The following is a 19,206-nucleotide window of genomic DNA, read 5'->3' on the forward strand; positions in this document are numbered from 1 at the left end:
TATATTATATATAGCTACGGTTATAATTCGTAGCCATGAGGCCACAAAACCATAGTAAAGAGAGGTATTTTCGTCCTAAAATTCGCTGTCCGTACGTGAAGGTCTAAGTTGATATGTTAAGTTTGTTTTGCGTTAAAAATACCGCTCGATAAAAGGTGGGGTCCACAGTCGTAAATTTCTCCTGAGAAATCCACCTTGTCCATCTCTCTCGCCCAATAATACTAAGACATGGACCAAAAAATGAGAGAAATTTAAAAGCAAAGTGGGCCACATTATAGAAAAATGCGGGTAAAAAATGTTTGTGTCATTCGCTCCTTTATAAGTTCGTTACTAATCGGATGAAAACACAAAAATATTAACATAATCCAAAGCTTCTACGGCTCCACCAGCTCCATGAATGTTTCAACGGTGGATGTTCCATCCTCAAGATCTACCTCATTTTTAGGTCAGCATAATTAGGCAAAACGGATGGACAGGTGGATTTCTCGCAAACATCAGCGGCCCCACATGGCTCCCGTTGGAAGTTCATGCGAAAGCCTTTTGGCAGGCTATCCGCGTCAATTCAAAGTCTGCCCCGCCTACGGCACATGATACTTCACACGTGTGCCAGTAGGTAATGTGCACACGTGTGCCCGCGGCTCATCTCTTCAAACCTATCCTCGCGCGAACGCAGTGGCATGTCTTTATAAATACCGCGAAAGCCTCTATTTTGGCGGTCTTTTCCCTCCTGCATAGAGAGAGAGATGGGAGGGAGGTCAGATGGAGGAGGAGATCGGCCATGGCAGTCTTATACTACCGTATATACAAATGCCAAAGCAGGTGATTCTCTTGCACGATCTCAATTTTCTATTTCCATCGGCAAAACCATTCTGTTAGATTTCTCAATTCCTAATTTATCTGTGCTGATGTTTATTTTATTTTGGTTTGGATTTGGTGAATTCCAGTTGAAATTTCAAAATCAGGTGAACTCCACTTTTGGTCACCTTTTCCTCTGATAATTTATACAAGGCTGTGTTTGGATGCGCTATTGAATTCGATTGCAATAATTAGTTCAGTGGAGCGGAAATGACCAAACTGCAACAAGGACGTGTGGGCCGTTTAGGATACCCCTAGTGGGTGGGCCACCCATTCCTTGCGGCGCAAGTCTAGGAGACTCCACCCCTAAAACTTATTCTGAATCGATGGAGAATAAGAGATAGAAAATAGGAAGAAAAAGAGAGGAAAGAGGAATTGGCGTGGCTGGCTTCTGGTTATCAGTTATCTCGTTCATCAATCATGAATGATCTCCCTCTTGTTGCCATCTGCACTGCTGGATATGAGGGGTGAATATTGTCTTTCCATTCCATGGTGGTTGGATTGTGGGTTGCTAGACTATTTAGCTACTTTGGCTTCATTTTGTGATCTGAATTCTCAAGATCCGTATTGAGACGCCTCTGAATTGTGTTATGCTGTCAGTAATGGCATCAGAGCAGGATGCTTGTGCAGCTCTGACGGTCAACGGGAGAAGATAAATAACTCCAGTTTTTGTCTGTATTTTTTCTTTTCGAAAAAGATTCCTATTGGATAGGAATCTTTGTAGAGGGTATGTGCGTGTGTGTGTCCATGCACGTGCATGCTTGCAGTGTGCTGGTTTAGGCTATCTCAACTCTGTCAGAGCAAAGATGGATAAGGACGCTGTCCATCTTTGTTTCAGCTTGAACTAAGCCACACCATACTCGGTTCTGGACAGTCCAGGGCAGGCTGAACTAAGTCCAGTTTAGTTCGGCTCAGACCAAATTGTGCTGAACTAGAACCAGTACAGGCTGATCCCGGGCCATTTTGCGCTGGTTCTAGCTAGTTGAGGTGGAACTAGGATTGGTCCTTGTCGTCCAGTCCTGTTCAGGCCACCCTGAGGTTGGTTCAAACCTCTTTGGGCTAGTTTGAGGGCAGTTCTGACCTTAGTGGAGTTCCTAATACTCCCCTGAAGTGTTTTTAAGAGTTCTATCCTGTTTCCTGTTTGCATGACAAGTATTTAATTCAATTAAATGGCATCTTATTGCACATGAGGATGTGTGATGCATCGTGGGAACTACACATCAGTATAATTGTAATTCGAAGTTGTCACTTTCTTCAACTTATTTTGTCTGTTTGATCTAATAGGGCATCAAAAGTAGCCGGACTGTTTTGGTTTGGATTACTTGATTTCGCACTGTTATTAGGGTGAGTGGTTGTATCTTGAATCCAACAATTTGTTTAAACTTTTGTAGGATTATACCTTCCTAAGTCTGCATTTGGATACATAAACAACTTGAATTGTGGACATTCATATTAGTCAAGATGAACTGGCAAAACTAATGAAGTGACCTAGCGTTCATAATGAGGAAGTAGTCCTAAGTTGCAATTATGTCAATCGCAATTTGGAGCCCAGATCATCAATATAAATTGCAAGGAAAGTGTAATTTGGCAATTTCCACTTTATTGGACTATATTGCAAATCAATTTGAAAGTGCATCCAAACACACTCTTGCGCATCCGTACACACTCTAGCATCCCTGTAGAAGTTTGAGATGGAATGATAAACTCTTAAAGCGAGAACTCTAGGGAGTGGGTACCTGCACCTAGTACAGGTAGCAATTGACCAGATTCAGGCCTAATCAGCCTAGACTAGAGTTCAATGGGCCTGTTTATTATTTGGCTTAGAATTCATGTCAATCATAAATGGGCCAACACCCAGGCTTTGGGTTGGGTGGGGCCTCTATAGAAAAGGTTATCCAGCCTGGCCCAGCATCGGTTCGTCTATGGATCAGCCCGAAGTTGAGGACCAGTTTGACCTGCATGACTAGAAGTCAAACCCAAGTTTGAACTGTGGCAGCTGGAGCTTGGAAGCCTGACAGGACCTGCCTAACGTTACCTGTACACTTCTACCTTCTGGGATCTTGTCATGCCAAAACTGGGGACACTTGGATACTCCGGGACACGACGTGACAGATCAAATTCTATCCGGACAAAGTGTCCTAGTGATGTCATCGGAAAGCGTCGCATGATGGATAGTTGGATACTTCAAGTGAGGAGTTCAAACATATGCTCCAAAAATCTTTCCTTTCATTCTTCTTTCTCTTGTTCTCTCTCTCTCTTGATAATATTCTCTCTATCTTTTTCTTTTTGTTATGTGAATTTCTTTTGCCAAGCCAAAGATATCTCACTAGTCACTCTAGCCCTCAAGCTTGCCACCGTTCTTATTGCTGGAGAAACTACTCTTAAGGACTTCTTCTCACCCTCTAGATTTAGTTCATTTTTCATTGTAGGTACCATGGCCCATATAACAAAACAGGCAAAAGCCTTGTTGTTTTTTAGTTCTTTTGTTGGTGCTTTCTAATTTTTAAGAGATCAAGTGATGTTCAAACAAAAAGCTATTGCTTGAGATGATTATGCATGATTTTTTTTGATGTTTTGTTCATCAATTATTTCTTAGTTTTGGTTAAAAGTAATTGGATTTTGTTGGAACTTTGTCCATATTATTTTCTAATTTCTTTTAAAAAATAAATAAATACTTTTAGCGTTTTATTTTATAATTTATTCTATTTTAAAATTGACCTTTTAATCAAAATATTATTTGTTTGTGTACAGAAGTGTTCCCACGCCTAGATTTTTGGAGTTTGCCATGCTAGACATTTCAGGGCAATTTTTTTGAAGAGTCACTGTAGGAAACTTTGACCCCTAGCACCCATGTCATGTGTCCAGGCCTGCCCACGCTAGTCCTAGTTGATTCTTGATTGTTGGTCAATCCTCATTTTGGCATGAGGAGTTATTTGATACTCTTGTTGAGTATGATGCTTGATACACAAGCAGTACTAAGAAATTGCACATGTGGTATATATTGACTCAGATTAAACCATCTCAATGGTGGAGCCGGAGTTGCTAAGTTAGAGTCCCAAAATCAGATTGGTTGAACATTCCTAATCTTTGATTCCTGGATATGCGTTTGTTGAATAGGACCATTGGATATTCTTCATTTTTAAGTTAGTAAATGTCCACCAATCCAATAGTCAGATAGTCAATAGAGTAAATTTTGTTTCATGATACATCTAAGGTGGTACCCATAATTTGGACAGTTGAATTTGAGTTACTTGTATGCCACGCATGCAGTTTCTAGGTAATTTCTAAGTGCCTGCTTGTCATCCATCACACTTTGCTAGAGTGTCAAAGTTATTCTCTTTGCTATTTAGGGTTGCTTTGAAACAAGAAACAAATCCTAATTGACTTTGTTTCCTTAGATAAATAGTCCCACAAAAGCATCATCTAGGTGCTATCTGCTTGGAAGCTGAGTCATTAAGGGACCCTCTTTTTTAAAAATTGTTGTCCAAGTCAAACTGATCTACTGGTTTATTTCTATCTTGCCCAAACTGATATATAATCCACCCGAAGAAAGTAAAACATTCTCTAGATGACAGTTAAGTTTCTAGGATGCATCATGTGAATTGTTTCCTGCAAGGAATTAAAAAGGGGTAGATGAAAGGGTTTTGGGGTGTCCATAGGGATTGCAACCTTTATGTGACAGCTTTGAGATGAAATTCCGTCTAATGACTCCACAGTTATATTTCCATATTAAATTTGGAATTCAGGCGATTTATTGTTCGATCAGAACCAATGAAAACTGTCCTTTGCAATGCATGCGTATTTCTCTTAGCTATTTGAGGCGATTTACTAAAAGACATGATAAGTACAAGATTCAATTTCCTTGTGTGGAAACCAGATTTTATATTCATGTTTCACATGGGAGAGAGTAAGGTGGACAATTTCTCAAACTCTTGAGTACATTATCCCCGAACTATGTGCATTGTGTAAAATGTATATTTTACACTTCCCACCCTTTCTTGGGTATCTTTCTGCTTTACAGTTTTAGTACGTTGTTGATGTGTTCACTTTATAAAAAAGGAAAAGAAGATAAAAACTTGATATGGAAATTGACTTGGATCTAGTTAAAGTTTGATGTCCGCCTACTCACAAAAACCTGTTGCTGAGACCAACACCATAAATTAAATGCCACAAGTCTTTTACTTGATTTCAGCTTTTATATTGTAAGTGCTGAAGTATGTTGTAAATTTTGACCATGATGTTTGTTTTTATTTCTTATATTGCTGCTCATCAGTTTGTTAAACTTCCTCAAATTTTGATAATCTTGAGATGCTTTATGATGCATCTCACCTCAGATTTGCCAAACCACCTACCTTCTCCCCAGCGTTCTTTTGGAGACCATGACAGCTAATATTATTCACTCATAATCTTTTAGGAATGGATGGAGTTGACAAGGAGAAAGTGCAAAGGATAGTCTATGAGATGAGCAAAGGCTCAAAATATTTCGAGAATGAGCAACGCAAGGAGGCATTCATACAACAAAAAATAGAGCACATGCGTGCTCTATGTGCAAAGCTCTCGCCGCTGGATATATCTCATTTTCAGATGGTGTGTTTGAAGATTGGCATTTTACATATTTTGTTAAAAAGTTGCCTTCCTTTTCTCTTGAGGGTTTTTCCATGGACTTTAATATTTAAATCAGATTTCCTTTTCTCTGTCACTGCCTTGGCTTTTAAAGTGCCATACTGCTTGTATAATACTGTATAATTTGCACAATAATATTGAGAATTTGCTTATTGCTGCCAACGATCTTTCTCTCTCTCTCTCTCTCTCTCTCTCTCTCTCTCTCTCTCTCATTGTATGCAGATAGATTTACTATTAAAGACCAATTGGTTAGAATGAAGACTTCAAGGGATATGAGCTATGAAGTTGCATTGCAAGATCTCAAGATCTATACTTGGGTGATAAGAGCTATTAAAGAGGGCATTGAAAGTATTTGCCATTGTGATACTTGGATTCTTTAAAAAAAAATCTGGATTACTTGATTCAGACACTCTAATAAGGATAAGAGACTGATATGGAATATGGCTTAGCCATTTCAGTTATTGAACATTCTTATTTCTCCTCAGTCACCTCTCCCTTAACTGCGAATTGGTAGTTATTTGGAAACTATATTAGCATGTACCATCGAGGCTACAAGTTGAGCATGTAAATTTTTATTTTTTTATTTTTTTTGCACTATGCATTTTCCATAGATCACTGGGAAAAGAGGAAGAATGATGACCATTCGGAAAAAAAGAAAAGAAAAGAAAAGAAAAAGAAAAGAAAAGAAAAGAGGAAGGTCAATGCCTAGTTGGCAGCCGATCTTAGAACTTTTGCCAATCTATCATTTAAAAGGCAACCCAAATTGCTCAGAGAAAGCTAAGATGATGACGACGATGCATTTTTTCCCCACAAATGTTTCACTAGGAGCTAATCTCTTTTGGACTGCATAAAGCTTCCTCCTCCTCCCTACAACATCAAAGAAAGAATATGGTAATGGAATGGGTTGTACAATCTGATTCCTCAGGTAAGGGTCATACCCATTCGCCCTATAGTGACTCTAGAATATCCTAGCTGTAGGAGTTTGCTCTTCCTCCTTAAAATACCCAAAAATAATGAGAAGAAGGTGAAGGTATTGGGGATGTTGAAATATTATTCTGGAAGAATAAGAAACCAGAAATCCTTTTAACTCTTTTTGGAGATTGGTAAGAAAAATACCATCCAGAAGAAAGGGAAAAAAAAAAAAACATTGTAGACCATGTCTCTCACCGTCAGAGAAGCTCCAACTTAAAGGCCTTCAAGGGAGGAAGGTTATGCGGCTCAGCCACCCTTAAATTTTAAAGTAGCCGTCAGAGTTGAGGAAATTCTAGGAAATGATTTTGTCCATTTCTAAAATTTCCTATACTTACTATACCCACATTTAGACCAATGCATAGCAAAATGCCACCCATGTATCCCAAAAATACCCTGGTCTAAATTGATTCATCTAAAACTCTAGCAGTCTAGCCTTATCTATCAAAATTCATAATCAATAATGTGGAAACATAAACAGTCTCTTTTGGTTTTCACTTGTCAAAACAGCTGATGTTCACTGAATGTTTGGGTTTTTACTCTTTGATGCCCTAATATGGAGGTGAACATGGATATAGAAACGTTGTTGTGACTTGGTAGTTCCAAAAGCTTGGATATGGAATGGGGATGCTGTTGTTATTCATACTATTAAAATTCAATCATCATAAGTTTATATATATATATATATATATATATATATATATATATATATATATATATATATATATATATATATGCATGTATGTATAAAACTTTTATTATTTAAAGACCAATGCCACCGAACACATGCATTGTAGGCAAGGAAACTGTTAACACATGCTGAAATTTCCAAATGTGAAGTCTGACACAATAAAAATAGGGATGACATGATCCACACCAGATATTGAGTTGCATACAAACCAAAAGTTTATAATGGCTCAGATTTAAATCACTCAAATTTAGTGTAGGTCTGAATCCCCCTAGTGGGAATTTTCCATTCTCATTGCTAGTCCCAGGCCTGGAAAAAGAAGGGGTGCATCAGGTTGGCAGTCGAAGTCAAACTTTGGCCACATATTTTTCCCATGAATCCTGACAAGAAGGGCAGAACACGATTCGTGTACTGACCCCATTTAGTTGGGATAAGGCTTAGAAGGCAATGATGAAGAACATTTTTTAATGTTATGGTAAAGTATCCTTTGAGATACATTGTAGAAGTTACTACTTGTTTCATGCTATATGTGTGTGCTTGGATTGTTTTCAACTCATCTTTCTTGACAATGGAGCCATGCCATGGTCCATTCTTGAAGAATCATAGGAACTTTCCAAGCATCTTCTCTCCCTCTCTCCATTAATGTTATGCTACTGCTATTCAACTTGCTTATGTTTGTGTCACAGGATCCCTTATCATGCTCTTTATATTACTTCCCAGATTGCTGATAAAAGAATCTCAGAGCTGGAAGCTACACGTGACCTGTCAAAAATTTGGCTACATGTTGATATGGATGCTTTTTATGCTGCTGTTGAGACACTAGAAAATCCTTCATTGAAGGGGAAGCCATTAGCTGTTGGTGGCATGTCTATGATCTGCACAGCTAGTTATGAGGTGCGCATTGGTTCTTGTAAGCCCCAAATGTCAGGCTTCTGCTTGTGCTATTGAGTTTGATGCCAAATGTCAGGCTTCTGCTTGTGCAGTCTTGATTGCCTTAACATACTTATGTGACTGTGCATTCCCATTCAAAGAATAACTACTGATGTTTTCAATTTACATTATCAACTTCTGTTTTAAGCACGAATGAACTCCTCTGGATGATTCAGGCTCGGAGATTTGGGGTTCGTGCTGCAATGCCTGGTTTTATTGCATGTAAATTATGCCCGGATTTGATTTTTGCTCCCCCAAATTTCAAGAAATATACTTATTACAGTGAACTGACAAGAAAAGGTTAGTGTTGCGCTCTGATGATGTATCTTAAATGAGTTCAAATTATTATTTTTCCTTTTAGCTTTGTCCTTTCTTTCTTTCTTTCTTTCTTTTTTCAATAGTTTTTCAGAAGTATGATCCCAACTTCATAGCAACTAGTCTGGATGAAGCATACCTCAATATAACCGAGGTCTGCAAAGAAAGAGGTGTGAGGGGTGAAGAAGTAAGTTTAAGTACGATTGCCCAACTGGAATCACTGTGTAGATCATTGTGCTTTATCATATCATTTGTTATATTGCGTAAGGGTGTCTGTCCTAATTTAAATATCATCTTTGTGAAGATTGCTGAAGAGCTCAGGACAGATGTTTACGAGGTGACTGGTCTTACATGTAGTGCTGGCGTGGCACCAAATCGCTTGCTTGCAAAGGTGCAACTTTATTAGTAAGACTCATGGTTGATGACTGAAATCCAAGCATAGCGTTGTTTCAAAATTTCAAGGATAAGTCGAAATATGACAACATTTTCTAATATTATCATTTTCCAAAAATTCCGTGACGATATTGCATTATTTCAATGATAATTGTCAACATTTTCTAATATCATCAATTTCCACTTGTCCGTGATATTTGTCATTATGGTTTTCATTTTCAATATGTTGCCGATATTCGTCATCATGGTTTCATTTTCAATATATTGCAGATATTTGTTACTATGGTTTTCAATATGTCGCTTATATTTGTCACTATGGTTTATATTTTATTAAATTGAAGAACTCAACAGATGCAGGGTTGCTTCAAGAGCAAATTGGTCTTTGAGAGGTCTGGAGTTTGAGCTTGTCTTTTTTGTTTTATCGTAAATGTGTAGGATTGAACCGGGCTTGGTGATCTCCTTTTGGGTTAGGCATCAAGGTCATGGGTTGGACTTGGGCCTGATTTTTGGGCCTATTTAGTAAATGTTGAGCTCAATTTGACCTTGATGCTGACCCTGACCCAAACCTGACCCATAACATGATGGAAAGCATATTGAGATGGTTCAACCATGTGCTATGAAAACTGAAGACAACCTTGATGAGGAGGGAGCTTTCATTTGAAATTTTCTTTTGAATGAAAATTTTGATTTGAGGGTTCAAGGTCCCAAAAGGGGAAGGACTTCGAATGAGGTAGTGAAAAGGGACATGAGGGCCTGTTTATTTGCTAATGATAGGGCCTTAGACTGGATTTGTTGGCGAAACAAAGATTTGTAAATCTGACCCCAAATAGCTAGGACTTGTATTGATGATTATGGTGTGAAAACACAATGTAAAGTACAATGGTTGAACAGGTGTGCTCAAACAACTTATAGAACAACATGATGTGTCCCAAAGGGGCCAGCAACAGAAGCAGGAAATTGAGTTGGTGGCAGTCGTGTATGGATAACATATAGGTGGGAGTAATCCTACTCTTTCCTTGCATAAGCTTATTGCTTCATTTCTGGATCACAGGGTAGGAAATGGCTACAATGGGTGGGGCCATACCTCGATTTACAACAAGATTTACCCTTGGGATGCATCTGGTTTATAAGAGATTGGATGAAAGCTGTATTCGTCTTTGCTTCTCTAAAACATTGAATAGTTCTAAACTCTAAAGCCTTTCATATTTTTGTTGCCTTTCATTTATAACTCCAGTAGATGATAAAGGGAATTCTCTAATTTGATCATGTGGATATTAATAATCCCGTTAAAGATTATTTTGTTGCCTTCCATATTTTTTGTTGCTTTTGTTATGTGTTTTGTTTCCTTCTTTTTAGAGTTGAAATTTCATGTCTATTGTTAGGTTTGCTCGGATATAAATAAGCCGAATGGGCAGTTTGTTTTGCCAAATGACCGGATGGCTGTCATGACATTTATATCATCGCTACCGATAAGGAAGGTATTTCTGTTACCCTGTCATGTGTTTGGAAGATTTTGTGATATTAGTTTGTGATCTGTTTTTGTCATGGAATGGGGCAACGCCGCAATTGTTGTTTTTGGTCATGAATGTTAATCAATTTTGTCATGACCCATAATGCATCATCTCTCTTTTTTCTTTCTTTGCTTTTTTATTTTCTTCTTTGTTATTTAAGAGGTGTTTTTCTCTCTCTTTGTTTTGTTGTATGTCAACATAGTGGCACCCTATCTCATCTTATCACACGTAATGTGTGTTTTATTAAGGCATATTTGGTTGAGTTTCCATATTTTCATGTCTTAAACAAAATTTGCTGATGTTTGACTAATTAGAACTGTGTGAATTAGATAGATAAGTTGTGATTTTCTACACCATAAATAGCATATATTATGCGTCCATTACATATTTTGCCACTTCCTGCTACCCACCTGTTATCATGGTCTTGGATTAAGTTGGTCTAATATGCATATAACTACTTACAATGGTATGTTGTTCATGATTTGGCATTCTTGATATTTGTGATTGTAATAAGAGATTTTAATTCTGGATTAATGTTTGGTGGTTTTAGTGATGTTCGGTTAGAAACTTAAAATATGGACAGTAAGAATTAATGACCAACCAAAGAACTTCTGGTTCCCAAATGCTTTAACACAAAATTTAGAGCCTAAACACTTAAAACTTGGATTTCAGCAGGCCAAGAAGATAGAAAGAAAGAATGTTCCGATACACCATTAAATACATGTGAAAAACATAAATAAAGGATAGATTCCTGTGTTTCCCATCTTTTCTTTTTCCTAATGTATTTCCACATTTTGTTTTGGTAAAAAAGTCACATATATGCCCTTATCATATCATTTTTGTTCTAGTCGTTGCGCTCTCTGCTACTGATATTTGCCACCTTGGTCTCATCTCATATCCTTTGCCGCTTCTAGTTCAAGTGCTTATGAGAGCAACTCTATTATAGGCTTAATCCAAGTTTTCTCTTATGGGCATCACCTTATAACCAAACTTGTAAGATGCATTAATAACTTTGTCGGCCATTTAGGAGACTGTCAAGAATTTGGCGACCATTTGTAATTCATGGTGAATCGTAATGGCCATTAGGGGACCGTAAAGGGTGTTATGTGGAGGTAACGCCAACCATTACATGTTATGGGGTCGTAATGACTATTACAGAAAAAATGACTTGTAATGTTCTGTTATGCCCTCCGTAAAGGCTGTAACGGCTCCATAATGGTCCATTATGGGGCGGATATAGCATTTTCGTTTTTTTAGATATAAAAAAAGAGACCGTAACGGCCGTACAACCTGTATTGTAAAGGTAATGGTGGTGGCTGTTACGGCCATTGTTACCGTTATGGAATACCTTGCTTGTAAAGCCTAATTGATTTGGAGCCATCATGTGCCCACCACCGACATAATCCTTGGAACTAATGTTGTCATTGAAGCATTGGGGACATTTTTCAAATGATGAAAGAACTGTCATCATCATCATCATCTAAACCTTATCCCAACTAATTGGGTCAGCTATGTGAATCCTTTTCTGCCATTCCGCTCTATCAAGGGCCATAACACACCCTAACACGAGTTTGGAATGTCATATAATCTGGATTCATGATGAAAGTTACGACAAACATTTGATACTGGCTGTAAACTTGAAGCAACCCTCCATTATTCGGGCTTGAGACTCTCAATGAGAGCCAGCGTATTTCGTTATAGTCACGGTGGCTGTAACGGCCATCACCATTATCGTTACAATACAGGCCATAACGGCTATTATGGGGGTTTTTTTTGTTTTCCTTAGGAAAAAAAAGAGAAAAAACCTGTATTGGTCTCGCAATGGACTGTTACGGTCATTATAGGAGCTGTAATGGTTGTTACTGGTCATTTTTTTCCGTAATGCATGATGGTTGCCACTATTACCATTACGTAATGGCCGTTACAGCCCTGTGATGGGCGTAACGGTCCACCATGATGAGAGCATAAAACTCCCATGAATGATGCAGGAGTAAAAGTCAATTCTTGAAGTCATGAACCTTGTCTCAATTGAATGTAGGCTGTAGCTGAAATGAGGATGCTAAGATTGAATGAGTGGCAGGATGAGGAATGATAGAATTAAAATTGAATTCATTCAAGGGAACTTGGGAGCAGCACCAACAGATAATAGGATGAGGGCAATTAGACTTTGATGCTTTGGTCATGCGGAGCGGAGAACAAGAATTGTGCCATTTAGGAGTGAGTTGGTGCAAGTTGAAGTCTCTTAAAGGGCAAGGGAAGGCCCATATGTGTGTGGAGGTAGTAAGAAAAGCCTTGATGACCTATGTTCTAACTGAAGTAATGGCCCTTGATAGAGTGGAATGGCCGAACAAGATTCGTGTAGCCAACCCCATTAGTTGGGATAAGGCTGCTGCTGCTGATGAACATTTTCTCAGTCAAGCCCTATAGCTCTTGGAGAAGAGAAGCAAAAAGCTATCTAGGACATTCTTCCATTGGTTGTATAAGAGTACTTATCAAAAATGTTGTTCGAAGAAAGGAGCCTACCTACAACTTCCACCTCATTTCCTTATGCAAAGGTAGGGCATGTCTTGATTAAGCCACATGCTCAATTAGAGTGGTTTGTGTCACAACCATGGGTTAATGGGTTCGATCCCGGCTTACCTACCTAGAAAGGAAACATGTATCTCAGGTTCTCTCATTAGCGCGTCAAATGTGAAATCCAACATCGCATTCTTTCAGACAGAGAAATCATTGCTCCATATCTGTTGTGGAAGTTGTGGGATGATGAATAGGAACAAAATCAATTAAATATCTTCCGATGAATATGAAATTACATAAGACATCTTCAGATGAGATAAAAATGGTAGGTTTTCCATTTTTAAGACAGAAGCAATATAGTTCCAGTCTGCAGGAACAAGGGAGATTGAGAACCGAGTAACCTTGTGACTGGTAGCTTTTCTGTACCATAAATTCATAATACGGCAAATAATTGATGACATGATAAAGGCAGAGAAGTAAATATTTTGGGAATTGGTCGACCTATTCAGTTATTGAGCAATGAAGAACGTCATCCATAAGATTGAAGAGGTGAATACGAGGGATAAATATCAAATAAGCTGGAAGTGCAACATAGTAGCAATATATGTTGCAGACGGATAGCCATGAATCTGATAGGAACTCCCATTAGTGTGTCTAGTTTTATTTATGGAAACATTGTCCCATAAGCGAACCATGCCATCCTTCCATGCACTGCAAACTGCTTTTTGTACTTCTCCCTTTTCTTTGCTTTAATACAAGGAATGAACACTCCACCATATTATGATTTGAATTTAGTTAACAAACTGAATAATTGATATGCTTATTAAGAATCTCATCTTATTTTTATTGAAAGGCTCAAGGCAACTTCTAACCCCTCTTAAGTGTATTTCTGCTGCTTTCATTGTTCTATATCATATACCACACTTTACAATCGGTGACAGATTGGAGGCATTGGGAAGGTGACAGAAAGTGTCCTAAGGGATGTTCTTGGAATCATGACGTGTGAAGAGATGCTACAAAAGAGTGCTTTCGTTTGTGCGTTATTTTCTCATTGCTCAACAGGTTGTGATCTGATCATCTCCTCTTATTGTTTTCATTGGCATTCTCTATTAGGTATGATTCATATTGCTAAGATTGTTTATAGAAATAGGTACGGACATTTCATTTTGTTCTATGGGTTATATACTACCTTTAACTTGACACGATGGTCCTTGATTGTGCATTTCCATCGTTTTGTTCTATGGGTTATCTACTACTTTTAACTCAACACAATGGTCCTTGATTGTGTATGTCCATCATTTTGATCTAAAGCTTCAGCATACCTTATGGTTTGTATTATTCTTTGGAGCTTTGAAGTCCATGAAAGACCATTAGAAAGAATATTCCATGGAAACCTTACTCAGGATTCTATATCCAACTTGGCATGGAGGTGATCTTGTTGAGATTGGAGAGGCATAATGCAACAAGCCCAATGCACATTGTTGGCTCCAATTATATAATCCTTTATACTTTGATCATATTGTATGGATTCCATGCTTAACTAAAATTGGAACTGTCTATCAGAAAATGCCTGTGAAAGTTCCACCATATTTGGAAGTGCCAAATCACTAACATGATGAAAACCCTAAGAATTGATTCCACGTTTTTACTCTGCAAGCAAAGAAAGCCTCAATATTTTTTGGGCTGTTTGCAACCTCTTACTTTCCTAGTTTTAATCATTTAGACTTTTGAAGAAATGATCTTGACTCTGGAAATATAATTGTTGGTTAGATTGGAATTCGAGTAGTCTTGGATTTGTGTTCTATTGTGAAATTTAAGGTTTATTGGCTGTTTTCAAGATATCGAAAAATTTCTCTCGTACAGAGGGTTTCGTAAGTGTGCTTAGATGAAGTTCTTTGAACTTGATGATAAGCTTGCAATGGCCACTTCCAGCCACTGTTGGATATTTACTGCAGTCATTCTAACTGCTCTAGAGTGAGGGAGGTTAACAAGGAGAGGTTTCTGGAAGGGAGGAGAGAAGCATTTTAAAACAAGAAAGAATTTGTATGTAGCGATGGGAGAGTGCTAACCAAATTTAAGTTAAAAGAACGGTCACTATGGAAATAAAAAGATAATAAGGGTTTGTTTGCAATTATTCGAAAAAGCAAAAGGTCTAGATTTGGTTTCCCTTTCAAGTTTCAATAGTTGTCTCTATTAATAGTTCTGAAGCATGCAATGCTTTGTGTGTGGCTTTTCTCTACATTATAGATCTCAAGGCTCTAGTGAATCAAGTAAGAAATGGTTAGAAAACATAAGAAGAAAAGGAAGATTTGATGCGTAAAATGTTGACAATCTGCTGTTCATAGGAAATTCTAAAATAGTTTTTGGTAAGCACAGGCAATACTGTTGGACAAAGTTCTTCAAATTTTGTGTTGAGTTTGGAACTCAAAAGTTTTGTTGGAGGTTGTGTTTCGTTGCAGCATCCTTTGCTTTTGCAGTTTGATACTTGTGGATTTAGTGGTTGGGTTCACAAAGGAAGATAGTGCCTCACCTTTTGATGTTTTTCCAGACATTTTCAAAATCTTTTTCTATACAATCTCTTTTACTGAATATTGCATCGAAGTTTCTGATGGGTTACCATAATAAAGTACTTTGATTATGTTATCTGCTGGATTTATGGCTACTAATCAGAAAAAAGTATAAGCTGAATGAATATATAATGCACAACATGCCTTCATTAGAAATATAGAATAACTACGACTTGCACAATGAAGGATGTTCTTTCACTAATAAAAAATGGAAGATGTTCTTTGCAAATACTTTCACATAATTCATACAAATTCAGAACAAAATTTTGTTTGATTCTGTAGAAATCTTCTTGTTTCTGGGATTACAGTCTAGCCTTAGGTTTTAGTATTTATTAAGCTGTATTTGATGTTACAACTATATTGAATTGCATATTTCTAGTTGGAGAATCCTCTATGCTGTTGGTGAACATTTTGTACCGTGTCTATTTTCATCACCATCTAAGAGATCTCCTTGTATTGTGATTCAGACTTTTTTCTATCTGTGGGATTGGGCATAGGGAAAACTGATACTCCTCAAGGTAAGCTGCGGAAAAGTATGAGCAGCGAGAGAACATTTTCTGCCACTGAAGATGAGACGTTGCTTTTTCAAAGATTGGGTAAACATTTTTAAAACTTCTAATTTTTGAGTTGAGAGAGAGAGAGAGAGATGCTTGGATTACATTGGATTCATCAAGGGTGCTCCATGCTGTCTTTATTAGGTTTGAGCCAATTATTTCTTTGCAGACCCTTTGCAATCAGTGGCCATACCAGGAAAAAAAAGCACTTGATGGAGTTACCCTTTTGAATCTAGTTCAAAAAAACAGTAATACACATTTGGACTGGGTAATAGTCTCCTTTGATGCTAGGATACTGGAAAGTAAAACATGTGCCGATTTAATGTAAACCATGAAATAAAAAATTGAAATGCCTGTTAAATGACTATTTCAACTTCGAATTTTAAAGTTAGCTTAACATCTTTCAATTTGAAACTTTTGAATACTGAAATAATCCTAGGAATCCTTAATTGCTACTTAAACTGCCAAAATACTCTTGAGTGCACTTGATCCAGGACAATCTGGAAATAGAAATTTCTAGAAACTATTTGGCAAGCGAGTTGCAGGAAAACAAGAACTCCTGCAAGTTTTACTCAGTTAGAACAATTAATTTCAGCAAGATATCAAGAAGATAATGTGTGTGAAGACCTAGACAGCCAGGAGTGTACCAAAACTGATTCACGACAGTGTCTGAGAACAGAATTCCCAGTAATCTACAGCTAAAACATTGATCAAAGAAGCCAAGATGATAACTGTTAGTAGCAGAAATGTCCAGGAATGATTTAGAACTCTTACCAGATCTTTTAATCATTTGATTGGAAAGAAGATATTGTCTAGAATCTTTGCAAGATAATCATGAATGGGAAGAGCTCGTATGGGAACATCTCCAACTTGAGATTGACCTAGACAACGTAGAATTGTAGTCACACCAACTCTATTTTCCATTGTAGTTGCAGCACTGGAAGAAAGGAGAGTCCCATTCCAGAATTTCCATCGCTGGACTCGGCAGAAAATAAAGAACTTCATTCATGAACTTCATAACAAAATTTGTATGTCTGACCACATGCATTTACATCTCTATGACAACTTGTAAAATGAACCTTCTGGGATTGGGTACCCAACTAGCTTGCACAAGAAGCAAACTTAGTAAGAAAAATTAAAGAAACTTCAAATCAAAACTAAGCTGGGATTTATCAACTGAAGAAACCATTAACTGAGAGGAAACAACCTAACTGTACTGACCTTTGGTTGACAGAGGACAACCATATGGTTTTGTGGGGACAGAAACCAATCAATCTGGGGCCTAAAATGTGATAGGACCACATGTAGGGCCCAATTGGTCCACTGGCTGATCGGACCACATGTGGTGTCCATCAATCTGATCGGACTACAGACATTTTTATGAATGGATGGGGGCCTACTCATGGGGTCCATCGGATAAATCAACAGTTAATTTGATCGAGGTCCATTCTTCCATTGCATCAGCCCTCTATTATGACTTACCTGAGAGTAATTGTAATTAGGACTATACAACTTGCCTATTAACTTAGTAAAGTTGTGTGTGTGCTTGCTAGTGATCTTGTATTTAAGATGATACAATTAAGCATGGAGATAAGACATATCTTGACAAATTATGTTACTTCGATATAGCCACAGTTCTGGTGCTTAGTAAGGGCATGAGGATGCCATGACATGGAACCTTGAAAACCAGGTATTCCCAGACACCTGTAAATCCAATAATATATGATAACAATAGTGAATAATTATGGCTATCTTCATCATGATCATCATAGCTTTGTTTGAGCTATCGAATGGTATAAGATTTTGTAAGTAATAATTCATAAAACTGTAACATATAGAAAGATGCGTCTAGATGCTATTAATGCCCTGCCTGGTAGCATCTAAAAATGAGTTGATTTCATTTAGTTAAAAGTAATTATGTATTAGGGATCTTGATCCTAATACATGATGAGTTCATGTTAATAGTGATTATGTATTGGAGATCAAGATCTCTAATACATAATTACTGTAAACTAAATTGAGATCAACTCATTTTTAGGCATCTACCAAACAGGGCCTAATACTTTAAAATATATAAATAGTATCTAAATAGTGCTATTATATGACGAGATCGATAAGTACATGTTTTTCATGATAGTTTTGTCCATGTGTTGGATGCAACATTTTCTAGAATGTGAGCGTCCTTTCTTGCACATTTTCAAATTTAGTCACTGAAGTTGCAGGAGTGCCTGTCAAGGTATACAAAAACAGTTATGTAACAGCCGTAAAAGCCATAACTGTTACACGTGGCCGTAACGGGCGTTACAGGAAAAACTGCCTGTAATGGTCCAGAAACAGTTTTTTATTTTTATTTTTTTCAAAAAAATAAAAAATGCCGTAATGACCACTGTTACCATTATGGAACACCGTGGGCCTATTCGCTTGAAGTCATTGGTGGTCTCATCGCCTCTACTAATCAGGCCTTGTTCCAAGCTGGGCCTCATTAGGATGCTCTAGCTTGAGGGGAATGTTAAAAGGATGATTAGTTGAATTAGGCCTATTGGGCCCACGTCCATGTAATGAGGCCCATAGGCCCCAATCCTTCACATTTTTACTATTATAAATAAGAATAGAGGGCTAGGGTTTCAACACACCATAAGCATCTCATGTTCTTGCTATTTCTTCTCATTGTAGCTTCTCATAGGCCCTCAAGATTAGCACAATGTAGCCATTTAACGCCCTTTAAACACCATTTAATTCAATTTGTACTTCCCCTTCTGAATAATGTTTCAGGCTAAAGCAACTTTCATCTATACCGCAATACATGGTTATGAGCCAAATGATAATGTATTCACAAGAGTCTGGATCATGAGGCTCAAGGACCAAACTTCTCATAAATCAAGATGATGATATTCAGTTGGTGTATGTGTATCATCAGCATTCTAATTGGTTTGTTGTTACACCTTGTTATGGGTTGGAATCATGGCTCACTGGTTGCTACTTTTGGAATTGTAGTAATTAATTGGGATAGATTGCTTTCATTCACTATCAGCTACACAAACCCATTATAGCACCGTTCATGCAAGGCAGAAGGTCTAACCTTAAGTACACAAGGAAGATGAAATGTTAATGCTGTGACTTCTAGCTCTTGATATTTTATACTGCCAGACAGAATGATAATAAAAGCTGTGGTCCACTACCATTTAGGAGAAAAGTGTTGCTATTGCTTTTCAAATAGAAACATTATAAAATGCTTGGGCTGAGAGATTGTATAGGTAAATTCAAGTTTACAGTTTGTAGAAGTG

The 19,206-nt window shown here is 37.6% G+C and overlaps 1 protein-coding gene across 5 annotated transcripts in view; it reads left to right on the top strand.

Annotated features, from left to right (window-relative positions):
• Nucleotides 1-672: 672 nt before the first annotated feature.
• LOC131218950 (DNA polymerase kappa) overlaps nt 673-19,206 on the top strand; it is a 39,516-nt gene continuing 20,982 nt past the window's right edge. For 3 of the 5 annotated variants that reach the window (XM_058213863.1, XM_058213864.1, XM_058213865.1), the window contains exons 1-9: nt 673-819; nt 5,270-5,442; nt 7,856-8,029; nt 8,242-8,365; nt 8,467-8,567; nt 8,685-8,771; nt 10,156-10,251; nt 13,743-13,863; nt 15,836-15,964. In XM_058213863.1, the coding sequence (XP_058069846.1) occupies nt 744-819; nt 5,270-5,442; nt 7,856-8,029; nt 8,242-8,365; nt 8,467-8,567; nt 8,685-8,771; nt 10,156-10,251; nt 13,743-13,863; nt 15,836-15,964 (1,081 nt within the window). In that variant the 5' untranslated portion in view covers nt 673-743. Of the gene's footprint in view, nt 820-5,269; nt 5,443-7,821; nt 8,030-8,241; nt 8,366-8,466; nt 8,568-8,684; nt 8,772-10,155; nt 10,252-13,742; nt 13,864-15,835; nt 15,965-19,206 lie in introns of those variants that run through there. The other 2 variants (XM_058213866.1, XM_058213867.1) reach the window with 2 other exon arrangements.

The sequence above is a fragment of the Magnolia sinica genome, chromosome 11 (genome assembly GCF_029962835.1).
Source record: "Magnolia sinica isolate HGM2019 chromosome 11, MsV1, whole genome shotgun sequence".
Lineage (NCBI taxonomy): Eukaryota > Viridiplantae > Streptophyta > Magnoliopsida > Magnoliales > Magnoliaceae > Magnolia > Magnolia sinica.